The 25,026-nt window shown below is 41.9% G+C and overlaps 1 protein-coding gene across 17 annotated transcripts in view; it reads right to left on the bottom strand.

The window, feature by feature from the left end:
* SH3D19 (SH3 domain containing 19) overlaps positions 1-25,026 on the bottom strand; it is a 180,117-nt gene that overhangs the window by 23,862 nt on the left and 131,229 nt on the right. For 12 of the 17 annotated variants that reach the window (XM_082728102.1, XM_082728111.1, XM_082728113.1 and 9 more), the window contains 7 exons: positions 24,783-24,825; positions 22,383-22,521; positions 22,083-22,245; positions 20,173-21,165; positions 10,768-10,875; positions 5,928-6,040; positions 120-181 (listed from right to left, as the gene is read on the bottom strand). In XM_082728102.1, coding sequence (XP_082584228.1) covers positions 120-181; positions 5,928-6,040; positions 10,768-10,875; positions 20,173-21,165; positions 22,083-22,245; positions 22,383-22,521; positions 24,783-24,825 — 1,621 coding nt within the window. The remainder of the gene's footprint in view (positions 1-119; positions 182-5,927; positions 6,041-10,767; positions 10,876-20,172; positions 21,166-22,082; positions 22,246-22,382; positions 22,522-24,782; positions 24,826-25,026) is intronic. The other 5 variants (XM_082728112.1, XM_082728115.1, XM_082728116.1 and 2 more) reach the window with 1 other exon arrangement.

Genomic DNA, 25,026 nt, shown 5'->3' with positions numbered 1-25,026 from the left:
GTACCCAATGTGGGGCTTGAACTCACGACCCCGAGATCAAAAGTCACATGCTCTTCTGAATGACCCAGCCAGGCAGCCCTTTAATTTACTTTTTACAAGTTGTCCCACACTTTACTTACCTTGGTGGCAACCTTGGGGGTCCCCGCACAGAGCCTCCTGTTTGACCAGTGTGGTCAGATTCCTACAATTATCAGAGAATTCTTTTAAGTTAAGGTAAATCTGGAACAGGAGCTTGTCGAGAGGAATTATGGACAACTTGTTGGCTAGATCTCTAAGTGAAAATGTAGCTGTTATAGACAGTAGCTTAAGAGTTTCTGGTCTTAAGCAATATTAACTCATTACTTGTTCCTACCTAAGTTTTCAAGTCCTAATATAAGTGAAAACAGAGAGGAGACCAGCAGGTGGACCACAGTGCAACCGAGTGGACAACGTGGTTATGCATGCAGCAGACCCACCACGTATGAAAGATGTTGCTGAAATCCTATATAGCAGCAATTTAAGCAGAAACTGTGGGGAATTAAAAAAAAATATGGCCTCTATTTATCCCATGATAATACATAAAGTATGCACTACTCCTCGGTTTAAACATATAGTAAGTGAGGTGGCAGTTAGTTTGTTTTGCTTTGAACAGGCAGATCTCACATCGCTGGATGGTTTATACTTTATGTGGTGGCTTTTCAACTGGGAGAAGGAGAACACAGAAGAAGCTTAAGGGATGGCCTGAAAGCAAAGTATGTGAAGCGGAATAGAAAAGGCCCAAGAAAGAAGAGAGGGTAAAAGGGGATACCTGGAAAAAGAAAAAAGAGAGGTGGAGCAGGAATGTACGTGCCTAAGAGCAGAGGGGAAGAACTGGAAGCGTGGAGAACAACAGGGAGATTTCTTTAGGCTAAAGGAATCAAACCAGGTTCTTCAAACATGGTGTAGCCCAAGGACGGGGACATGAATACAATACAAAGGGAAAATGCTAGTCCTTTAAAATTACACTGCCCCCCCCCCTTTTTTAAAGGGAGATTGAACTGTTGCTTGGGGTTCTTTGGGCTAATTTAGACTGTTTTCCTCCTTCTCACCTGATAAATGAGTTAAAATTCACTTCCACAGTGTTTTAATTTGAACTGAATATTAAATACCAAATGATTAATTGCCAATAACTGCGATCATTTATGTATGTTTCAAAATCCAATTTTTAAAAAACAAATTAAGCTTGCCCTTAAAACCTGGTTTCACTAATGAGTTCAGTTAATGTAGTGAGGCGAGTCACCAGCGCATAAACCCTGCAATATTCCAGTCTAATCCATGCTTTATAAATACACGGCTGCCCATTCCCCCCCACTGACGAATACTGCTATGACTCTGAAAAACTCACTCACATCTTTGGCCCTCTTTAAGATTAACAAACGAACAAACAGAAAAACCATCTAGTAGACAGGCAGGAACTCTTACTTGTTTTTTTTTTAATTACAGTTGTTAGGTAACTTAACAATTAAGGGCAAATTAAACAAATACATTCGGAGAAATCTGACGAAGTTATAGGGGATGTACTTTAGTAACGACCCGCCACAGAATCCTAATCTTGTGTCAAATACGAGCTGCGATTTTCTCTCAGTGGTGTTCTGTTTATGGAGGATCCTAAGTGTCTTTTGAGTTTCTCAAGTTTTCTAACTGAGGAAATTTTAACTCGGGCGAAAAAAAACGGGGAGGGGACGGAGCGCCCCCACGGGCCAGGAACGGCTGGCACGCGGTGAAGGCACTGCTGTGTCCCGCATCCGCAGTGAGTACTGAGAAGAGGGGAGGGGACTGTCCTCCTGTTCGCTCGAGTCCAGCTTTGCGCCCGGTTCCGCCAACAGTCTCTGGAAGACGACTGATTAGCGATTCCCTCCTTTCCAATATTCCGCCCCTAACTGGAGCCTCTCTGCATCTGCTTTTTTGTAGTTTTTCTTTAGCTCTGACATCTCTGCACTTTGGCTTTTGATGTGTCTGGACAGGCGTTTTAGTGCCTGGAGACGTTGGTTTTTCCGCTTGTACTGTTCCTGCGGATGCCATCTTTTTGTTCATCGGCTTTGAAACGGCTTCTTACTTTCTAACATCAAAATAATCCCGCCGTTTTTTGCAGAACTTCAAAAGACCAGGGGGTAGTCTTGTCTGTCGGAACTGAGCAGCCTCCACGGATGCTCCTTCTGTTCTTTCTCCAGGAAGTGGGGCCACTTCTTCGCTCCGGAAGGCCGCGGCCAGCGTGTGCGCCAGCGTGTGCGCCAGCGTGTGCGCCAGCGTGTGCGCCAGCGTGTGCGCCAGCGTGTGCGCCAGCGTGTGCGCCAGCGTGTGCGCCAGCGTGTGCGCCAGCGTGTGCGCCAGCGTGTGCGCCAGCGTGTGCGCCAGCGTGTGCGCCAGCGTGTGCGCGGCCGCCCGGATTCCTCAACCACGCCAGGGGGCGCCTCCTGCCTCCTCCTGCACCGGCTGCAGCTTGCCTGAGGAGTTCCTGCGGCGTTCCTGCGGCGTTCCTGCGGCGAGCACGGGGCACACAGAAGCACCCGTTCTCGCTCCGGGGGCTCCGCACGGTCCTTACCCTTGAGTCGAGTGTGACATTCTGTAACGGTTCTCTTGTCCTAAGATGGGAAGTTCCCTGGCTCTCAAGGCAGGAGAAACAGTGGAGCGTTTTCGTCTTGCGCCTCGTCAGAAGACCAGGCCTCTCCCCACCGGTAATTACACTGGTCAAATAATCTCTCTAGGTATCCTCCCCGATACCTGAAGGCTTTTTGGTCTCTGGTCTACTATTCATTCAGTAATTCGAATTTTCAAACAGAAGGAATTTCTCAGGCATAGATTGGACTTCCTGGCCCTGGAATTGTGTGTGTGTGACTTGAGCCGGCTCCTGTCCCTTGCGGTCTGTTTCTTGTCTCTTCCTGCTCCAGACCCAGTGCGTCTCTCAAGGTACGGACTGATTAGAACACGGCACGGAATGCTTGGCCTTCCTTCGTCAACAGTGCAGGACAGGATTTTCCTGTTCTCGTGAGGTACCACTGTGATTACAGGACCTCTCCAGATGGTCTATTTATTCTAACTTCCTCTTCTTGTTTTTCTAGAATGTGGGAGTTGCTTCGTGGTCCGCTTAACACCCAATGTAATAATACCTAATACTTTAATAGAGCTTTACGGTTTACAAAAGCCCATTACACGACTTCCTGAATGAGGTATATGCCTGCTCATCCTCCTCTCACTCTCCTTTACAACCCTTTAGAGCAGAAGCCAGTAACCTTCTTAAGTAAATTTTCCTCCATGGAAATTTGGGATTCTCTCCTATTCAACAGTATTATAGGGACCCTATCCTCCCCTTTTGGGCTTTCTTGGCCCAGTTTTAATAAAAATTTATAACCAAGTACTTTGAAAATGCAAATGATCACTAAATTTTAGTTCAGCCTACAGGAAAATCTCATTAACTTGATATTGGCTAATTCAATTTAATGTCTCCTTCAAAGAAATATCTTTTCACTAGATGATTAGATGGGTTTGCATGTCTAATAAGCATAGTTAATGCACAGAATAAAACTACTATGAAATTTTAATTGAAAATTTGGTTCAAAGGCATTAAGAATTTGTTCCTTAAAATTTTTTTTAATTTTGTTTTTTAATTTTTATTTTCTTATTGAATAATTAATATATAACATTCTATTAGTTTCTAGTATACAATGATTTAATATTTATATACATTAAATAATGGGCACTACAGTAAGTCTAGTTACCTACTCTCTGTCACCCATATGAAGTCATTACAGTATGTCTTCTTTGGAGAAGTATCTGCTCATGTTTTCTGCCCATTTTTTGACTTAATTTTTTTTGGGTGTTGAGTTTCAGAAATTCTTTATAGATCTTGGATACCAGCCCTTTGTCTGTACTGTCATTTGGAAATATCTTCTCCCATTCTGTGGGTTGCCTCTTTGTTTTGTTGACTGTTTCCTTTGCTGTGCAGAAGCTTTTTATCTCGATGAAGTCCCCAAAATCCCTTTCGCTTTTGTTTCCCTTGCCCTTGGAGAGTGTCTTCAAAGAAGTTGCTGTGGCCGGGGTCAAAGAGGCTGCTGCCTTGAGGATTTTGATAGATTCCTGCCTCACTCTGAGGTCGTTCATCCATTTAGAGTTTATCTTTGTGCATGGTGTAAGAGAATGGTCGAGTTTCATTCTTCTGCATGTGACTGTCCAATTTTCCCAGCACCATTTATTGAAGAGACTGTCTTTTTTTCTCACTGAATATTTTCCTACTTTGTTGAAGGTTAGTAGCCCATAGAGTTGCAGGTCCATATCTGGGCTCTCTACTCTGTTCCCCAAAGTTGTTTGACTATTACTGATCATATTCCCTATACTGCATACTACACCCCCATATCTTTATTTATTTTAAAAGCATAAGATTGTACCTCTTAATCTTCTTCACCTGTTTCATCTATCCTACCCCCCCGGACCCTTCCACTTCCCCTCTGGCAACCTCAGTTTGTTTTCTGTATCTATGAGTCTGTTTCTATTTTGTTGTTTGTGTTGCTTTTTAGATCCCATATATAAATAAGTCATACGGTACTTGTCTTTCTCGGCCTGACTTACTTAACTTAGCTTAATACCCTCTAGGTTCATCCATGTTGTCACAAATGGCAAGATTTCATCTTTTTTTGTGGCTGAGTAATATTTCATTGTACATAGACAGCACATCTTCTTTACCCATTCATCTATTGATGGACACTTAGGCTGCTCCCACATCTTTTTTTTTTCTTTTTTATTTACTTGACAGAGAGATACACAATGAGAGAGAGAATACAAACAGGGGGAGTGGGAAAGGAGAGGCAGGCTTCCCGCCGAGCAGGGAGCCCCATGCGGAACTCGACCCCCAGACCCTGGAATCATGACCTGAGCTGAAAGCAAGCACTTATTAACAACTGAGCCACCCAGGAGCCCTGCTGCTTCCATATCTTGGCTACTGTAAATAATGCTGTGATGAACATAGGGGTACACACGTCTTTTTGAATTATTGTCTTCATTTTTTTTTTTAGGTAACTACCTAGAAGTGAAATTGCTGGATCATATGGTGGTTCTGTTCCTAATTTTCTGAGGAACTTCTACACTGTTTTTCACAGTGGCTGCACAAATTTACATGCCCACCAACAGTGCAAGAGGGTTACCTTTTCCCCACATCCTTGCCAATACTCGTTAACAAACCTTTAAAGATAATCTAGCATATGGGAATTAGAAACAGTATGGGGAAAAGGTATTGAGATTGAAAAAAAAATGTATATATATATATATATTTAATACTTGTTAACTACCATTGTTTCACAAGTACATGGTAAAGTACTATTTTTTATTTAAAAAATTATTTTCCTTAAATTTCTTATGTTAATTATCTTAAAATTATGTCACTAGTTGGACATTTTAAATAAAACTGATGACTAAGTCTAATTCCACAAATATTAAAGGTTTTCAGAGATGTCAATAACTTCCTCATTATTAGTGCCATTTAAAAGACAATATAGGACAGCATAGGACAAATTATTTTATGATGAAGTACAATGAACTGGCCTAATTCTTTTGTTCTACAAGAATTTTAAAAATATTGAACAACAGGGGTGCCTGGATGGCTCAGTGGATTAAAGCCTCTGCTTTCCCCTTGGGTCATGATCCCAGGGTCCTGAGATCGAGCCCCGCTTCGGGCTCTCTGTTCAGCGGGGAGCCTGCCTCCCCTGCTTCTCTGCCTCCCTCTCTGCCTACTTGTGATCTCTCTGTCAAATAAATAAAATCTTCAAAAAAATATTGAATATCACATTAAATAAGTACTGGGCTCAGAACTGGTTTGCAATAGAAGTCTTTATGTGACCAACAGTAAAATAATTCAGACATCATAATTTAAAATTAGTAGCTTCGTCTTTGATCTAAGACAATTTATAAGGACAACTTACCAAGTTTCTAGTTCTGTCAACAGTACTGAGCTTTCCAGACACTGTACTGCAAGTATTTCCAATAGGTTTTTCAATAGGGAGAGGAGGTGGGCTTTGTGGATCCTCATGTAAACCTGGAAAAATAGCAGTAATTCATCAGTAATTTCTGGCCTTTGGGGATTCTGAAAGATGAAATGATTGCAGCTTGTTTCCTCAGGAAAAAGACCATCTTAAGAGAGCCACACAAAGAATGGACAGCGAAGTAAATGAGAAGGAGCTAGGAAGCCTCAGAAGACTGATGGGTTAGGAGACATCAGGCAGTTTTACTGACTGTTGTACAGAGTAAAAATAATACCAATTAAATAGTAGCTGTAGCAGCCCACATTTTTGAGAACCCTCAGTGCGCCAGGCACTAAGTTAAGGCCTTTTGTTCATATACATTTCTCCAACTGATATCTCTGTGCTCTATGTGCACAGTTCTCTGGCTAGTCGTCACATGTGGTGATGTAAACTTACATCTTAAACAAAATGAAAAATTCAGTTCCTTGGCTGAACTAGCTACCTTCACTCAGTGGCCAAGCACTCACAGCCACATCTGGCTACTGGTTACTATCATGGACAGCACCATCCTGGAACATTTCCCTCTTTGCAGGAAGTCCTACTGGACAGCACTGCACTACATAACAACTTACCTATTCTATAGATGAAGAAAGCAAAGCTGAGAAGACAATAAATAAGCCATTCAATGTCTTAATGCTAGTAACTGTCAGATCCAGGGTTTTGAACCCTAAAGCCTGTGCTACTGTAATATGGCATGTTGCTTCCTAATAAGTTGTGTAATCCAGATATCCCACTCCCCCAAATAATTAAATGTTTTCTAATTCATTAGCTCCAGATTAGTGGACTTAATTGCCTTCATTTTAACAAACAATATCTTTACATCCAAACCATATCCTTAAGTCAGTGAGAGCATAGGCCCCTTAACATTATTCTAAAAAGAAGAAAAAGATCAGATTTAATTAGTGACAGCTAATTAAAATCTGTATGCAAAAACACTTGGAGAGCGGATGACTTAACATACTAAAGGAGGCTAAAGTCACCATTCACACAAATTTAGACACTTAAAGGAGATGGGATTTTTTTTCCTTCTTTCAAATGAACACTCTCTACTCTCATTTCACATGAAACACCTATAAACAAGAGGATGATCTGTCAGGTTCCTATTTTATCTACAGGCAGGAAAACACTCTCTAAAGGAGGAAAATTCCCAGGCCAGCTACTAGGAAACAACAAAAGAGAGACAGACAAGCATTCCCAGCGAGAAGCAGGTCTGCTCTGGAAATGAAGACACACAGCAACATTTCAACTCAGCTGCCATCTTGAAGACTCTCACTCTGGTACAGTTTTCTTATTCTTATAAAGAAACGATAAATCACACAGGATACTGTATTGCTCTGAAGAACCATTAAGGGTACAAAGTCGTAATAACATGAAAATAGAGAGGAGATACCTTACTGGCAGGACGGGACATAGGGATTATCAGGCATGGGTGTGTGGGCTAAGTGGAGAATTCCAATTTCAAGTCATGTGGTCAGAGGAGGTCTCAATGAGAAAAGTGGCATTTGAACAAGACCCGGAGGAGTGGTGGAGGGAGCCATGCACCTATCTGGGAAAAGGACATCCTAGTCAGAAGAAACAAACCTCAAGGGGAAAGATCTGACAGGCTCAAAGAAGACCAAGAAGTCTTGCACCACAAAGCTTTCCTTTCTTCATTTGACCATTCCAAGTTCTTCCAACACCGAGGAAATTTTTTTTTCCTCCACAGCACATATGAATTGCTTAATAACTAAAATAATACAGTCCTGGGGAACTGGTTTTTAATAGAAATAATGCTCTAGAAACTGGCATGTCCGTTCTCTCATCTACGGCAGTTAGAATCCAACTTTCGAAGAATTCCTGGAACTTTGTCAGAATAATAAATAAAGGTGCTTTCTCAATACATCCACTACAGGATTCTAGGACTATGAATCCAATTTGTAAATATGCAGACAAGAATGAATGTAGCAGGCCTGGGACTGCTTATTCATAGAAAGGCCTGCTTCCAGGGCGGGTCCTTGCTGGCATCTGGGAATTTGGGAGTTGGGGAATTCCCACCAGCCCCAGAACTGATAAAATGAAAAAATATGGTTGATGCTGAATACCTGCTTTTCTTCTCAGAATCTAGAATTTTACAATGTGCCCAAATTCCCAGAGGTGCCTACGTGATCAACCCCTAATAAAAAACCCTGGGTATTCAGTATCTAATGAGCTTCCTCAGCTGACAACATTTCACCTGTGTTGTCACAACTGGATCCTGGGGGAGTTAAGCAGAGCCTTTGTGATTCCCCTGGGAGACAACACCTAGAAGCCCGTGCCAGGTTTCCTCCAGACTCTGCCCAATGCACCGTTTCCTGTTGCTGATTTTGTTTTGTATACTTTTGCTGTAATAAATCACAGCTGTGAACATAATGCTAAGTCCTGCCAGTCCTCCTAGGGATTGTCAAACCCGGGGTTTTGGGGGACCCTGGTGCAACAGGAGAATAAATTTAATAAATGTAAAAACTGTATTACTTAAAACCTACATGAGCGTCAGGCAATATTTATGCTCACTGTATTTCACTGGGCCTGTTAAAATCCAGAATACATTTTGACAAGGTAACAGCAAACAGACAAACAACCCATTGAACTATCATCTGGGAGACTTACATATAGCCCACTGGTTTGCGGGCTATCTAATGCTGTCAAAAGAAATATACCACCAGTTCTTTAACCTACCACATAACCTCCTAAGAAGCAAGAACCCACCAGAATTTGGTACCCTTGACTTTTTCTCCTCTGCATTCTTCATAGTCACTGTTTAATCTTCTATGTGGCTTAGAGCCATCAATTAATAAAAAAACACTCAAAAGACCAAAACCAGTATGATCCTTCTGGGTAGTTTTTTTACAGAAAAACCAAACCCCTGAACTAAAGGGGTTTCATGGCATTCTAGGGTATGCCTGGAGAATAGGCTGGGGATGTTACAGACCGGTGAAGGACGGGGACACTTGATCTGCTACCAGGAGCAACGGAGTGGCAGGATCTCCTACTGACTAGAGGCAAGGATGCATCTGGACCATGCAAAGGCACTGAATGAAATGAAATGAGAGCAGACGCTCCTGGCAAAAACTATGTGATCGCCTCGAGCAATGCCAGGAACCGCTTTGGAAATCAGTGCACAAGCACATGCGCACACTGTACACACACCTTTACACACAACTTTTAACCATCTCCAGGGTCTAAAATAAATGCGCCTGGCCTTCTTGGCCTCTCTTACAATAATTTCCTTGCAGTCCTTATAAAAGCTCACAGGAAATATCATTTATTGTACCATTAAAAAAAATCAAGGCAAATAATATCAAAATGGAAAGTTACACTGATTTTTAAAAATGTTAAACATTATTATGTCTTCATAATTCTTGGTTACTGCTCTTCATATAATTCATACATACTTAGACTATGGTATCCAGGCAGACACACACAACGTTATTTGCTATCACTTTCAATCAGAACTGACATGTGAACAATGTGAGGTTAGAGGTGCTGATACCCTGGTGCAGCCAAAAATCCATAAGTATCATCATCTTTTTTTTTTTTTAAAGATACTATTTATTTGACAGAGCCCAAGTTGGGGAAGGGCAGAGAGAGAGGGAGAAGCTGACTACCTGTTGAGCAAGGAGCCTGATGTGGGGTCCAATCTCAGGACCCTGGGATCACAACCTGAGCCAAAGGCAGACACTTAACTGACTGAGCCAACCAGGCACCCCCAACATGTAACTTCTGATTCTCCCGAAACTTAACTATTAACAGCCTACTGATACCATAAATAGCCAATGAACACAGATTTTGTATGTTATATACATGACATACTGTATTGTTACAACACTAGGCTAGAGAAAAGAAAATGTTATTAAGAAAACCATAAAGAGGGGTGCTTGAGCGGCTCAGTTGGTTGAGTGTCTGCCTTCGGCTCGGGTCATGATCTCAGGGCCCTGGGATTTAGCCCCACATCGGGCTCTCTGCTCAGCAGGAAGCCTGTTTCTCCCTCTCCCTCTGCCACTAGCAACCCCCAGTTGAGCTTGCTCTCTCTCTCAAATAAATAAAATCTTTTAAAAAAAAATTTTTTTTAAAGATTTTATTTATTTATTTGACAGAGAGAGATCACAACTAGGCAGAGAGGCAGGCAGAGAGAGAGAGGAGGAAGCAGGCTCCCCGCTGAGCAGAGAGCCCGATGCGGGACTCGATCCCAGGACCCTGAGATCATGACCTGAGCCGAAGGCAGTGGCTTAACCCACTGAGCCACCCAGGCGCCCTCAAATAAATAAAATCTTTAAAAAGAAAAATAAGAAACCATAAAGAAAATACCTTTATAGTACTGTACTATAAAAAGTCTGCATGTAAGTGGATGCACACAGTTCATACCTGTGTTGTTCAAGGGTCAACTGTACTTTCTCACCACGTTTACCCAAGGCACTAACAAGACACTACAATTTTTCTGAGTTTCAGTTTCCTTCTACTCTCTGCCTCAAAACCACGGTATAGATAAATGAAAGTTTCCTTCTACTCTCTGCCTCAAAACCACGGTATAGATAAATGAAATCCATATTTACTGTACCAACTGTCAAAAGAACTGTGAAAAAAGAACTTGTTTTCAAATATCCTTTGACTGTAAATAATAGCAAATGGCCAATCCCACATAATTTCAAAAGCAGACATTGACAAATTAGTATTATATTTCTCCCAGGCTCTGAGAAGCAAAGAAAGAAGGCCGGTTAGTGCTTACATTTTCCTGGTTTGGCTGGAATTCGAATCACAGTGGGCTTCCTGGTGGGTGCTGGTTGAACTGCTCGTTCCTTTGTTGGTTCTGTTTTTATGGGGAGCTGAAAGGGATCTAATGAAAAACACAGTTTATTTTGCATGTTTTAGTTAACACGGACTCAAAACAAAAAAAATCTCATTCATAATTAAAGAGTCATATTTTCATGCCCCAGGGAAAACTATTCATGGTTAAACAGAATCTCAGTTTGCAGAGACAAAAACAAAGTCGGAGCTCATGAAAGGAAATAAGTTGGTGCTCTGTAAATAATTCATGTGGCTTTTCTTCCTCTCTGATGAGAGATATCCAGGACAATCTTGAATTATGTAGAAGCTATCTTCCACGGGAGTACAATCATTTCATAAGTGTCGCCTGAAAATGAGGGGCAACTGAAAGAGGAGCCAATTGCCCCCCTGCTGGGAGGCCTCCTAGATCCCCCAGGCAAGAGGTCTCTTCTCCCCCACACTGCTGCGCCTGGACTGGAAAACTGATGCACAGGGCTCACCAAGGGCCCTCATCCTGCCCAGCATCGTGCCTGGCACAGGGCAGGTACCCAGCGGAGGAGCGCCAGTCGTTCAGTCAAACCACACTTCAGTCAACGTGAAAATGGAAAGTGTTTTATCCTGGAGATAAAATCAGACATCTTCCTTCAAATATTTAATTTGGGGGCAAGGACACCGGGCTGGGCACTTCTCCATTTAACGGATTCATTTAAAAATGACAATACATGTTCAAAGAAAGTATTTTAAACAAAGACATAATTACCAAACTTTTTTTTTTTTTTAGCTGAAAGAAATAGTCTTTTTTTTTCTTTAATGTAAATATTCTTTTCAGTACTTTGGGGGAAATGACCATACAATTTATTTTTTTATTTTATTTTATTTTTTTTTATTTTAAAGATTTTATTTATTTATCAGAGAGGGGGGGGCAGAGAGAGCGAGCACAGGCAGATAGAATGACAGGCAGAGGCAGAGGGAGAAGCAGGCTCCCCGCTGAGCAAGGAGCCCGATGCGGGACTCGATTCCAGGATGCTGGGATCATGACCTGAGCTGAAGGCAGCTGCTCAACCAACTGAGCCGCCCAGGCGTCCTGACCATACAATTTCTTAAAGATGAAAAATCTAAAAATACTAGATCAGCAAAAATAAAATAAATGCTGTATAATAGATACTCTGTGCAGCACAGACTCTCCTGAGCTGCCTCTGCCTTTAATTCTACAAGAGGCTGTAATTCTGCACCTGTTCTACACTCTTCACTATAGGGAGATACTCCCTGTAAAAACAACATACACTATAGCTCCTGTGATGAACAGCGTTCATATTCTGCCGATTATAAGCTCTAGTTCCAGAAGCACCTTCTGCTGACCAGCTATTTTCAGGACACATGAAGAGCTGGGCTAAGGATAAGGAGGCCGTCCAGCCCTCCGATACCTGACCTTCCCTTGCCCCACAGCTCGCAGGCAACCCTACCATTATCCATGCCACCAAAGGCATCATCGCTCACTCACCAGCCACTTGCTCCCATGTGTATGTCTACCACGTGCCAGGAACAGTGATAGATGGGGAGATACTGTGGTAAAGTACGATCCCATTTTATTACCTCCCACCTAGGAATGGCCCTCAAGTGGCGTGCCAGGTAGAACAATTACTACTAGGCTACTGAGAAAAATAATATATTAGATGACCCTTTCATGAAAACATATTAGCTCACAAGTGAGGAAAGTCTTGTCTAAGTTCAAGAAACCAACTGGGGATTATCAAAACAATATCAAACTTGAAAAAAAAAGTTGTAATAATACAACTTTCTTCCACTGTAAACTACGAGCTCACAAAACAAAGTTCCTTCTAGATTGAACCACATTTTTAAATTCTATATTTTCTTGTACCATTTTTTACTTCAAAAGTAGTATTTATTATAAAAATGGGAAACATTAAGAAATCTATGAGGTAAGGTCTCCTGTAATCCCATCTCTCCGGTAATAATGAAACTTTGGTGATCTGCCTACAGATTTTTTTACTATATTACATGTATTATTATGTAGGTATTTTGATAAACAAAAACCCCAGGATTTTATACCTTGCCTTGTAATCTGCTTTTTTGCTTTTTTTCACTCGAAAGTGACTGGATGTCTGCTACAAAGCAAATGCTGTTCTGTGTTGCTGGGAATACTTCAGTGAACAAAGCAAAGAAACCTGCTCTCGGCACTTACATTCCAGTAGGGAGATGGCAGTAATAAACAGTAAATACAATAGTAAGTAGTTTATGTGGTATTCCACGTGAGAAGTACTACTGAAAAAGGAAAACGTAGGGCATGGTGAGAGATTCCAGGTGTGGGCAGACTGAAAGCAGGATGCAGCGTAAAACAAGAGTGCAAAGGTGAGGGGGGGGGGTGGTTCTCTACTACTGTCTCTCCAACAACTAGATTTCACATATTCTAATAGTTCTTCCAACTTGGATTATATGCACCAGTGTCTGGGAAACAGCAGTGCCAGCAGGTAAAAAAGGGGTATGCTCATTTGTATTAAAGCCCATTATTGCAAATATTATCTGAATGTGAACTCACTAAAGTGTTCATCTATTCTGAGTGATTCTAGCTGAAGTGAAAGATTTTGAAGTGCCTTTGTAATCCTGATATGCATTTTATTCAAACACAGAAACATAGTATCTTTCATTTGTGTTCATCTTTCCTTCCTATTCATCTTTCCCTACTATTGCCCTTGTTCTGCCTCCTTGACCCTTATTGGATCCCACTGACTTCCAAGGACCCACCTTCCTTTTCCCAGCTGTGGAAGACACTTGACTGTTCAGAGACTTGACTGTCCTCCCTCCCCCCAGTCTTGGTTGTCACATCCCATTGTATTGGGAGTCTGTTTTTCTGTTGGGAAAAGGACCAAAAACTCAAGGAAAGATTAAGGCTGGTGACTCTTCACTGTGTTCTACCTTTCAAGTGGCATTTCTGCTTTAATAGTTGTTTCTGATACCTATAATTTTTTGGTTATTAGTTGAGGGTTTTTTTGGGGGGGTGGTATGGAGGGGGAAGAGAATCTTGAGCATGGGATGACTTCAATTATTTCCCAGCTCATAGTATATTCTGAGCCAGAATACCACCTACACTCTCTCACATTCCAGGGGGACGGCATGCATAAGGTGGCGCAGGGAAAGGAGAAAGGACACCCATCAATGCCTTGAGGGGCCAAGCACAGGGGCATCCAAATTATGCTTGCTGTTGCCCTCAAGACACCTGCTCCAAATCCTGCACACTGTTCATAACTCACCCCTATTACATGGAAGGGTCCAGTTACTTTTTTGTTTTTTTTAAACCTAAAGGATTTACATTGAAGTAGTATAGATAAAATTTATATAACAAACTATTCCAAGTGTCCTAGTTACCTACCCACTCTTTCTCTTCTTTGGTCTTTATTTTTAATATCATTAGCTACTCTTTCATAATTGGTACTCAGATCATGTAAAATTATTCTACTACATGTCTCTGGAAAAAAAAAATTCTTCGTACAGTGAAGCAAGGAAGTCTTCGGGTTCTAGTACAGCGGGCTGTTTGGCAGGAGTGGGTCTGTTTAATGACCTGCCCCAGCTGTGCTCAGTGAGTCAGTGAGCTCAGCATCTGCCTCTCTGTCTGCATGCTGTCCAGGCTATAATCCAGACGAGGTGTGCGGATTAGTGGGGAGGGCACAGAGCATCATTTCAATAAGGGGGAGGAAAACTAGAGGCCTGTTTTCCATCTTGATGATGGTGTGCAAATCTCTTTAGTTAAACAGTATGCAGTCTACTTTTTATGTCTATTCATGAGCAGGGTATATTTTCTAACAGAAATGAAAGTGGGCAACATATAAAGCAAAGGTGGCATCTCATGTTTGGGAACTCCAGGCGTTGCCAAGTGGGAAACTGGATCGCTGGTACAATGAAAATGTTTCAAGTTCATAACCTCTGACCCGGCAGTCTCACTCCTTGGAAATTTATCCTTCAGAAATAAGAGCCGTAGTAGGAGAGGCAATATTTATGAATGTTTACTACAGCATTATCTGTAGAAGAAAAAGAAATCCAAAAAATCAGAAGCAATGTCCGTGGATAGGGGAAATGTTGACTCAATCGCAATATACTCACACTAAGAAATATTAGGCAGGTATAAGGAAACAAGGAATTAGATTTAGACAGACTGGACTGAGAAGTCCATAAATCTCACTGTTATATAAACAAACAAACAAGGGTATAGTATGATGAAAATGTTCGTAAAAAGTAGGAAAAAGTACATATATGTATGTTTGTAAGTTTTGGTTTGAAATGTCCAAAGGCATAGAAGACCATATATAACATTGAGGATATGGACAGACTAGAGATAAAAATTTTTTTCTTTTAGTAAATGTTTGTATCATTTCACCTGTTACAGCAAATATGTGTTACTTTGTAACTGAAAAAATCCAGTAAAATAAATTCAACCACAAGAAAAAAGTTACAAGATGAAGCTGAAATAACTCCCCTGCCAAACCAAAAATCACTTAAAAATAAGGGGGAAAAAGAGAAAATTCTAGTCCTTTTAAAGTTGCTTTTTAAAGGCAATAATGGGGGGCGCCTGGGTGGCTCAGTGGGTTAAAGCTTCTGCTTTCGGCTCGGGTCATGATCCCGGGGTCCTGGGATCGAGCCCCACATCGGGCTCTCTGCTCAGCAGGGAGCCTGCTTCCTCCTCTCCTGGGATCGAGTCCCGCATCAGGTTCTCTGCTCAGCAGGGAGCCTGCTTCCTCCTCTCTCTCTGCCTCTCTGCCTACTTGTGATCTCTGTCAAGTAAATAAAAAAAATCTTAAAAAAATAAATAAAGGCAATAATGGGCATAAAATTTTCCATAAGGTAATTAGAAAAATTAAAGCTATATGGAAAATTAAAACTCTTTTTTTGAGTCTATGTAATAGGATTTAATGCACATGTTTTTGAATGTCTTATTTACACATATGTAGTTCAAAATAATAGGCTTTCATTTATAATCTTAATAACAGCAATTTAGAAAAATCATATACTATTATTTTTTTTTAAAGGTTTTATTTATTTATTTGACAGAGAGAGAGACAGAGATCACAAGCAGGCAGAGAGGCAGGCAGAGGCAGAGAGAGAAGCAGGCTCCCCGCTGAGCAAGGAGCCCGATGCGGGACTCGATCCCAGCATGCTGAAATCATGACCTGAGCCGAAGGCAGCTGCTTAACCAACTGAGCCACCCAGGCGTCCCTATACTATTATTTTTAACATTTCTACTCATCCTATGACTGAGGGTCAGTGCGGGAAGCAGCTATCTCTCTGCGGCAAAGATGACAAGCGCTAACTCCCCCGGGTTTTCTTTTTCTTTTCTTTTTTTTTTTTAAGATTTTATTTATTTGACAGACAGAGATCACAAGTAGGCAGGGAGGCAGGCAGAGAGAGAGGAAGGGAAGCAGGCTACCTGCTGAGCAGAGAACCTGATGCGGGACTCGATCCCAGGACCCTGAGACCATGACCTGAGCCAAAGGCAGAGGCTTAACCCACTGAGCCACCCAGGCGCCCCTCCCCCAGGTTTTCATCCTAATTCTGCTTATGGTTAGCTATTGGAAAACCAGGTTCCCCATCCTCTCCTGCCAACCCAGTTCCCTCATAAAGAAAACCTTTGTTACCAGCTTTTTATATATTTTTCCAAAGATACTACATATCTATATGTGTGTGTGTTAACACAAACAGTAGCTAAAATGCCACGAATATTAACTATACCTTGCATTTTTCACCTAACGATATCTTGGGCATTGGAACACAGCAGGAAGTAATAGGTGGTGTGCCTCCTTTTTAATTAGCACACAATCCTTCACTGCATGGGCGTACCAGTCCACTGGAGGTTATCGCAATATTCTGTGGAAGTGCTTCATTTGGGGTCCAAGAATGGGCCCTTGAAGGTCTGGAAATTGTGCATAGGTGAGCTAAAGGGCTATTTTCAAGAGAGAAAAAAGAGTCCCAGGATAATCAGATTCTCAGAGTTCTGTGATTCCCAGGAGGGGTTAAGAACCACAGTGCCACGACTGGACCACAGAGTTTGCTCCGGCTTCTAAAAAGAAAACACAGAGCATCTCAAAAAAACAAAACAAAACAAAACAAAACAAACAAAAAATACAAACACAACAAAACAAAATCCAAAACGCTTGCCTATCTAAAACTAAGGAATCTCCATGGCATTTTTCTCTACTTTTATTTGCAGTAGTTACTCTGCCCTCCTTTCAGCATCTCGCACCAAACCAATTATTCCACACCTGCTGCCAAACAAGCCGGCCGCTTTTACACTTCTATCCGCATGGTCTTCATTACTGGGCTGAGAAAAACACTGATGGTAATGTAGTTTTCTGCCCATTACCTGTCTCTCATAATATGCTTGTCATCATAATTAGTTTCACCATCCTTGGCTTGCTTTTCTGTCATTTCTTTCCCTTGAGTTCTGTTAATAGCAGAAATTGGCTGCTAAACTATTATTCTGGTCTGTGTAATGGGGCTGACAGCAGAGGCATTCTGCCTTTTTTTTTGACAACTGGGTATGATTTCTAAAGGTGTGAAGAGGAATTGCTAATACTTCTCAGCTCCATTACATTAACCTGGAAGGCATTCTACCCAAGGAATGAATCCAATATTAAATTGCTTGTTTTATGAGTTTTCCCTTAATAATTTTTCTAATCTTTACCATGTTTTCACAGCTTCAGTATTTTCTGATCTCTATTTCCTGAGATTAATACAGCAACTTCATTTTATGAAAACCAGCTCATTAGATTTTCTTTATTTTTGAGGGAAGGAAAAGGAGGAAAGACATATATGTGAGTTCCTCTCCTTTCTTTCGCATTCCTATCTCAGTTTCTGGCTAATGCCAGGATGATTAAGTAAGGTTTCACAAAGAGACCGTGATTCCTTATTTACAAAGACAATGCTACTGATACACCATCAAAAAGTCACGGAGCCCCAGATCGATAAACGAACAGAAACTTCTCTACATGCTGAGGAATTCAGGGTGATCCTAAAGGCCTCTGGAGGACATTAAGTGGGAGAGCAACAAGGTCCAGGGTATACTCTAGAAAAATCCCTTGGGTAGCCATAACATGGAGGATGATGGGTTTGAAGCAAAAGCAGGGGCTCAAAGTAGGAGGCCTCTGTAGTCATCTGGCATAAAGACCCAAAGTGGGGCAGTACAGGCAGATGAAAATGAGAGGGCTCAAGAACTACTTCGAAGGTTAAACCAGCAGGAGTTGCTATCTAATTGGATGTGAAGGGCAAGAAGTAACAATGATTACTACTTAATAAGCACTTGCCACGTTTCAGACAATAGGACATGGCTTTCCTGCACAATCACATTTAATCCTCGCACTGCCTCCAAGAGGAGTATTATTACCATGTTTTATAGATGAGGAAATCGAGGCACAGTAGGGTTAAGTAAATAGCTCAAAGTCACACAGCAATTAAGTGGCAGATTCTGGCCTGACCCCAAGTCCAAACAAACAGCGTGACACATAGGAAGACTCGAAGATGATCTCTAGGCTTCTCCAAGGAAGGCTGGGGACATGATGGGGGACATGATGGCATTATTAAGTGAGTACAGAAAATAGGAAAAGGAGCAGGTTTAGAAAGATGATGAGGTAAGCATTCAGTGACTCCACAGTCAAGAGCAATGGTTCGAGTCAGGTAGGGCAAGCAAATTACATACTTCGCTAAGAGACTGCCTACATAATTAAATATTGTGCAACGAGGTGGTAGAAATCAAGGGACAGAAAAGGCTGAGTATGAGGCATGAGACTATATTCATGTTGAATGTATACTGTTGACCTTCTTTTGAAAGATGACTGTGATTATCCATTTGATGACAGGGAATAAAGTCTCAGCGGTTATTAATCAAGTTGCCATCCCCACAGAATCTAGAAGTTTCTACTAAAGGTGGTATTTCTTCGGCTTGTGCTGATTCCACCCCTTAACAACTTGCTGTTGTTGGTTTTACCATCCCTATCCCACCATGAACCTTGTAACACCAAAAAGGTTTAAATAAGAAAATGATGTAACAAAGTCTTGAAGTGTTACCTGGGTTAAGGATTCATACAATGTTGGTTAGCAATGTCATATAATGAAAAATACACTAGACCTAGAATAAAAAGATGGGAGTTTGAATCATGCCTTGGAAGCTGCTAATGTTATGACACTCGGCAAGCTACCCACTGATTTCTCTCAGTCTCATTTTTTTCTTCTGCAAACTGAGGCCAACAATACCAATACCTTGCAGAGGTATTGACCAACAATACCAATACCTTGTAGGTCTGGGTACCTAGCGAAATGTTTGGAACACTGCAGAAGCTCAGTACATTCTAATGTCTTTCCTCCTACCTCTTATAGACAAGAGGCATGCTGTAGCCACACTAACATGTTGTATGCATAATACATATTTAATAAATATGTTTGTTATCATTGAAAATACACCTGTGCTGTACAGAATTTGGTTTTGAATCACAGAGCTTATCCCATTTTGATGCATGTTAAACATTTATAAGATGACAGCTAACCTTTTGAAAATACTATTAAGCTCATATGTTCACATATGCTACCCAAATAAGTAAACAGCAGTAAAAGGAATCATCAACGACAAGGAAAGCAGCTTACTTTGACAAATCAAAGATAAGGTTTACCATCATAGCCTCCATCTGAATAGTGTGAGCAAAGAAAACATAATCTCTGAATTTCCTCTTGAGAAATTTAATTGTCCTGATCCTGGCAGGAAATGTACAGCTGTTGTATTTTATTTACAAAACTTTGCATTCCCCAGGGAAGATGTTCTGTGAAGATTAGCGAAAAAATTTTTGCTACATATGGCTGGGTCGTCATTCCTGGCTTTGCTCTTGCCAGAGTCCTCCCCAGGGTCGACGCCTCTCCTGGCATTCCCCATGGGGCTGGCTCAGTCTACGGAGCCCTTCTGGGGCCACACTGTTGACTTCTCATCTATGAGAAGTTTCCCCTGCCTCCCCCTAGTGCTTGACTCTCCACCTGCCAGAGTTAGGAAGCCAGCCTCACACCTGGTTTAGTCGCTAGACCCAGTCTGCTTATTTCTGGCTCACGTAGTAGTCTACACGTGTCTCCTGCTTTCTCTGTCTCCATCTCCCCCATTCCAGATTTTCCTATCCCTCTGTCTCCATCTCCCTCCCAGCTCCATGTTTCTTAATCTGTGTTTCTGTCTCTGTACACACACAGGCATGAGCGCGCACGCGTGCACACACACACACACACACACACCCTCCAGAAATTATGTCCTAGAAACTAAAAGAGCAAGTGCCATTCAAGATGCCCTCTGGTGAGTTCCCACTCCTTCCCACTTCTCCTTTTTACTCACCTAGAACCATCTCTGAACCAAGAGATTCTTCAACCAGGTTCCCAGCTGGTGTGGGTAAAACATCATCATCAAAACTGATGAGGTCAATGTCCCCTGGAGGCTTGCTTTGCTGAGCTGCAGCTGGGGAGACGGCCGGGGGCCCTTCTCCCAGTGACCTGAATGCTTTGGCCTGTGACGCCACTGAGAGTCGGGGAGGAACGGTGACCGGTTTCAGCAAAGCTGTAGAGTTGGGGATTTCTAAGGAGACCGATTTCTTCGGCAACAAAGGCCGAGGAGCAGGGGTTGGGACTTTCTTCCCACCGTCAGGGCTCTCAGCCATGGGCCCTCCTCCCAGAATCTCATGATTAATACTTCGTGTAAGGCCAGCATTTGGTTTCTTTGGCAATTCAGGTTTGGTTACTGGGATGCTCCCTACTTCTTGTGGTGGAGACTGTGGGGTGAGCCCTTCCCTGGGGGCCACCTTGAGTCTGTTTTCAGTCCAGGAGTCCCACTCTCCAGAAGCTCGGTTGGCAGCTGGCTTGGGAGCCACTAAGGGTTTCCCTGAGGGAAGAGCAGGCCTGGGGGGGAGTGTGCGGGGAGCGATTTCTGGTTTCACGGGTGGTCCCAAGGTTTCTTTATTTGTCTGGCCCTCAAATGCTTTGATTCTTGAAACGACACTATTTTGGCTTCGTTCTGTGTTCATAGTGTTCATCACTGCCTGACTATCCAAGTTGTTGGTACTATCCAACAAAGACTGGGGCTGGCTCAGCGAGGACTCCTTGTCTGTGGCTGTGGGGCTGGTTTTCTGGTGATTTTGCTCTTTAATGTGACTGTCTCTGGCTACAGGTCTGAGGTTGGCTTTTGATCTTGGTCTTGGCACTGGACATCTTGTAGCACTGGAGTTCTCTGGTTCCTCTGAAGTATCAAAGACTATTAAAGGTGCAACATTTGTTGGAAGATCACTGGCCGAGACCACCGGGGAAGGCTGGAGAGGCTTGAGAGGTGCCTGTAGTGCTGACAAGACCAAAACCCACAGACACAAGTTGCAACATTGTAATTTAAAAGAAAAAAAAAAAACAGAAGATACACAGACTGTTTAAATATACATGTAGAATATCAAGAGATCTTGGTTTCCTTAATTAGTAAAAAGTAATTCCAAAATCAATGCGGAACTGTTTACACTCAGCTTCTCGCAGGAGTGTTCTTCAAGTTGTATTTATTCATAAGAGAAATATTCATTACATAATATTTTTAAAACACCATTAAATTCTCAATTCCCAGCAGACTTAACACATGAACGCTTTCCCTCTCGTCAGAATTCCAACATTGCTTGCTTTACTTTTCCAAAGTAAGAACTTACTCTTATCTGTTATACAAACACGATGCTTTTTAAAAGCCTAATGGGACAACCCGTCTTTTACACTCTATCAAGTTTAAGGTTGCTAAATAGAGCATCCTTCTCAGTGGGCATAAAGGGGATCAATAGTAATACAACCACGAGTTAAAAGAACGCTGTTTGGGGCACCTGGGTGGCTCAGTGGGTTAAAGCCTCTGCCTTCGGCTCAGGTCATGATCCAGGGTCCTGGGATCGAGCCCCGCGTCCGGCGCTCTGCTCCGCAGGAAGCCTGCTTCCTCCTCTCTCTCTGCCTGCCTCTCTGCCTACATGTGATCTCTGTCAGATAAATAAATAAAATCTTAAAAAAAAAAAAAAAACGCTGTTTTTGCAATATGAACAGACACTGGGGCTGCAGCTCATGGGAGTGATCTGTTGTGATAATCACAGCAAATCAAAATAATGGAAGCACACAGTGATCACACTGACTGGGAAGCAGAGCTCAATGAATTATGCACAAGTCACAAATCATTTTAAAGGCCAGAAGCCTACTGATAACTCCCCTAGATCTAGGTCAGAATTAGGGAAGACAAATTACTTGCATTACTTTGAGGCAGCTGGTTGTCTATTTCTTCTGGAAAGTCAGTCTGAGTTGCAGAAGTAATTGTGTGCCTTGGAGTGGCAGCAGCATTATTATTATTTGTAGTATTCACTTGAACTTGGTTGATTTCTTTTATGACTTGTTCATAAGATGGTGGGAGCTGCAAAATAAAGAATGAAGATTTTAGACATCTATGGACAAGAGCCAAAGTACTGATGTATTAATAGTCTCACTCTTCTTATCTTTGAACTCACTTTAAAAAATAAAATGCAGAGAGATAATGTGATATTTATTTACCTCAGCAGGAACCAGCTCACTGGGCCTCCAAGGACCTGCTGCAGAAGATGGGGGAAATCCCAGTCCCGGGGGTGGGGCTCCTGGGAACCAAGAGGCCGGCCTCAGGGGCTCAGCTGCCACGATGGTGATCTCTGGGCGCCTAGCAGATAAGACCTCAGTGAGGGTTTGCAGGTTGATAACAAGCTATTGTCTGCCTCAAACATTCAAAGATTCCTAAAAACAACCATTGCCTCAAAAAAGTTACATAAGAATTGCCGTAGTCCTAGAAATGACCTATCTGGCCTGGGCTATCAAGGGAGCAGAGGACAGTCATCTTCCAGGACTCCAGGGCTCAAAGTTAGAGATGTACCTTAAGCATACTCAGCTCTGCCTTGCTGGATAAGAATAAGGGCTAAGGAAGGCTCACACAATCTCTTCATTCCAGGGTTCTGCTATCCAGCCTATACCATGAATATAAATAATATATGGTAAGGCAGAAAGTACACCGGTCAAATAAAACTGCTTCATTTTCTGCCATTATAAATGATATACTCTGACATGATACCAAAAAAGAACAATATCCTTTTCCTCCTCACCCAGCCTCTGCCCCAATTCAAAGTCTTCTCTAAGTGTTTAGAGATTGCATGTTCATCTCTAGACCCTGCTATGTGTGTCTGTGCTCCTAGTCAGTGTGGTATATGACTCTGGTAACTAACCTTTAATACTGGCACCACAGTAATTCAGGCAACTCAGGCATGGCTCCTTTCATCATTTTCTTAATCTGATTCTACATTCTCATGTTTAAACTTTATAGTCAACCTCATTTCCTAACAAACACCAACTGTGTGACCCTGAGCAAGCAATCAACCTCTCTGAGCCTCAGTTTTATTATCTAACAAGCAGGGATGATGAGATCTGCCCTGACCTTCTCTAGCACTCTACAGAAAATGAAAATAAAAAAGCACTGCAGGGGCACCTGGGTGGCTCAGTGGGTTAAGCCGCTGCCTTCGGCTCAGGTCATGATCCCAGCGTCCTGGGATCAAGTCCTGCATTGGGCTCCTTGCTTGGCAGGGAGCCTGCTTCTCTCGCTGCCTCTGCCTGCTTGTGTGTATTCTCTCTCTGTTGAATAAATAAATAAAATCTTAAAAAAAAAAAAAAAAAAGGCATGGTATTGAGGCACCTGGGTGGCTCTGGTCATGATCCCATGATCCTGCGATTGAGCCCTGGCATCAGGCTTCCTGCTCAGTGCAGAGCCTGCCTCCCCCCCCCCCCCCCATTCCCTCTGCCTGTGCTCTCTGGCTCTAACTCTCGGTTGAATAAGTAAATAAAATCTTAAAAAAAAAAAAAAAAGAAAAAGCCCTGCTATTATCAAAACTGGGCATATTCACACATTCTCGGCTAGCTCATGAAACAGTAGAACCTGCTCATTGATTAAATTTGAATTGCATTACCTAAAGACCTCTGCTTAAAGCTTTTGTCTAACTAATGAGGTATTGGCTAATAAATATTAAGCACTACGCATGCAGTAATCCTTATGACAGCCTTGAGATAGGTATGACTAGCAACATTTCTCTTTAAAGATTTTATTTTTAGTAAATCTCTGTACCCAACACGGGGCTCGAACTTAAAACTCTGAGATCAAGAGTTGCATGTTGTACCCACTGAGCCAGCCACGTTCCCTCATTAGCAACATTTTAAAGATGGGGATACAGAAGCTAAGAATAGGTTAAGCAGCTTGCCCAAGGCGACACAACAAGAAGGCAGTGAAATCAAAATTTGAACTCGGTTATGTCTGATGCTAAAATTCTCATTCTTCATTATTCTATATTACCCTGTTAAGAAATGTGAAAGCAGGTACCCTGTCTTATAAAAATCCCCCTATCCATGCTGCTTCCATCCATTCAACCATCTGTCTGTCTACTGGTACTTCCTTCTGTCTATCCAGCGACTCTCCCCTCCCTTCCCCCTCCTTCCCTCCCTCCTCCTCTCCAACCAGTCATCCAGCCATTTATCCAATTAGTTATCCATCCATCCTGCCTCTTCTCCTCTCCTATTCTTCCATCATTTCTATCTTTATCTATGCAACATTTACTAAGCAGTGAGGAGGTACAAAACATTTCTTTGAGCAACTCTTTGAAGCAGTTATGACAGTTCTTTACATAAAGCACTTAATAAACATTTAAACAATTAACTTCAGTAAATAATTATTGCCAAAAGAACATTCTGAGGTTTGTATTGCTTCTTTTCCCACCAAAATTTTCATCATTCAAGCTTACAGATTAATTCAGGAAATGTACTGCTGAGGCAGAACACTGCTTATGTAAACACACTGCGTATGAAAGAGAAATATTTAACTTGTTAACGGGCAGCACACTTTGATTTCATTATTAGCAGAATAGATGACCTCTGTTATAGCCATACCTCCTATCTCGATGAAGCTCACTCTGAAAAGAACTCCGAGAAGCTACAGAAGAAAGAATGAACTGTTAAAATACAAAATCAGTACATTCAATTAAGGTTTAAATTTTTATGGGTACATTATTGGAAAAAGTTAGCTGATACTTCAAATCATATAGGATATCTGAATTTTAACATCCATAAGTAGAAAAGCAAATCAAACTGATCTTTTTATATGGCATAAAAATAATTTTATTTACATATTTGA

The sequence above is a fragment of the Mustela nivalis genome, assembly GCF_964662115.1.
Source record: "Mustela nivalis genome assembly, chromosome: 4".
Classification (NCBI taxonomy): domain Eukaryota; kingdom Metazoa; phylum Chordata; class Mammalia; order Carnivora; family Mustelidae; genus Mustela; species Mustela nivalis.
The sequence above is the reverse complement of the archived record's forward strand: the minus strand, read 5'-3'. Positions and strand labels throughout refer to the sequence as shown.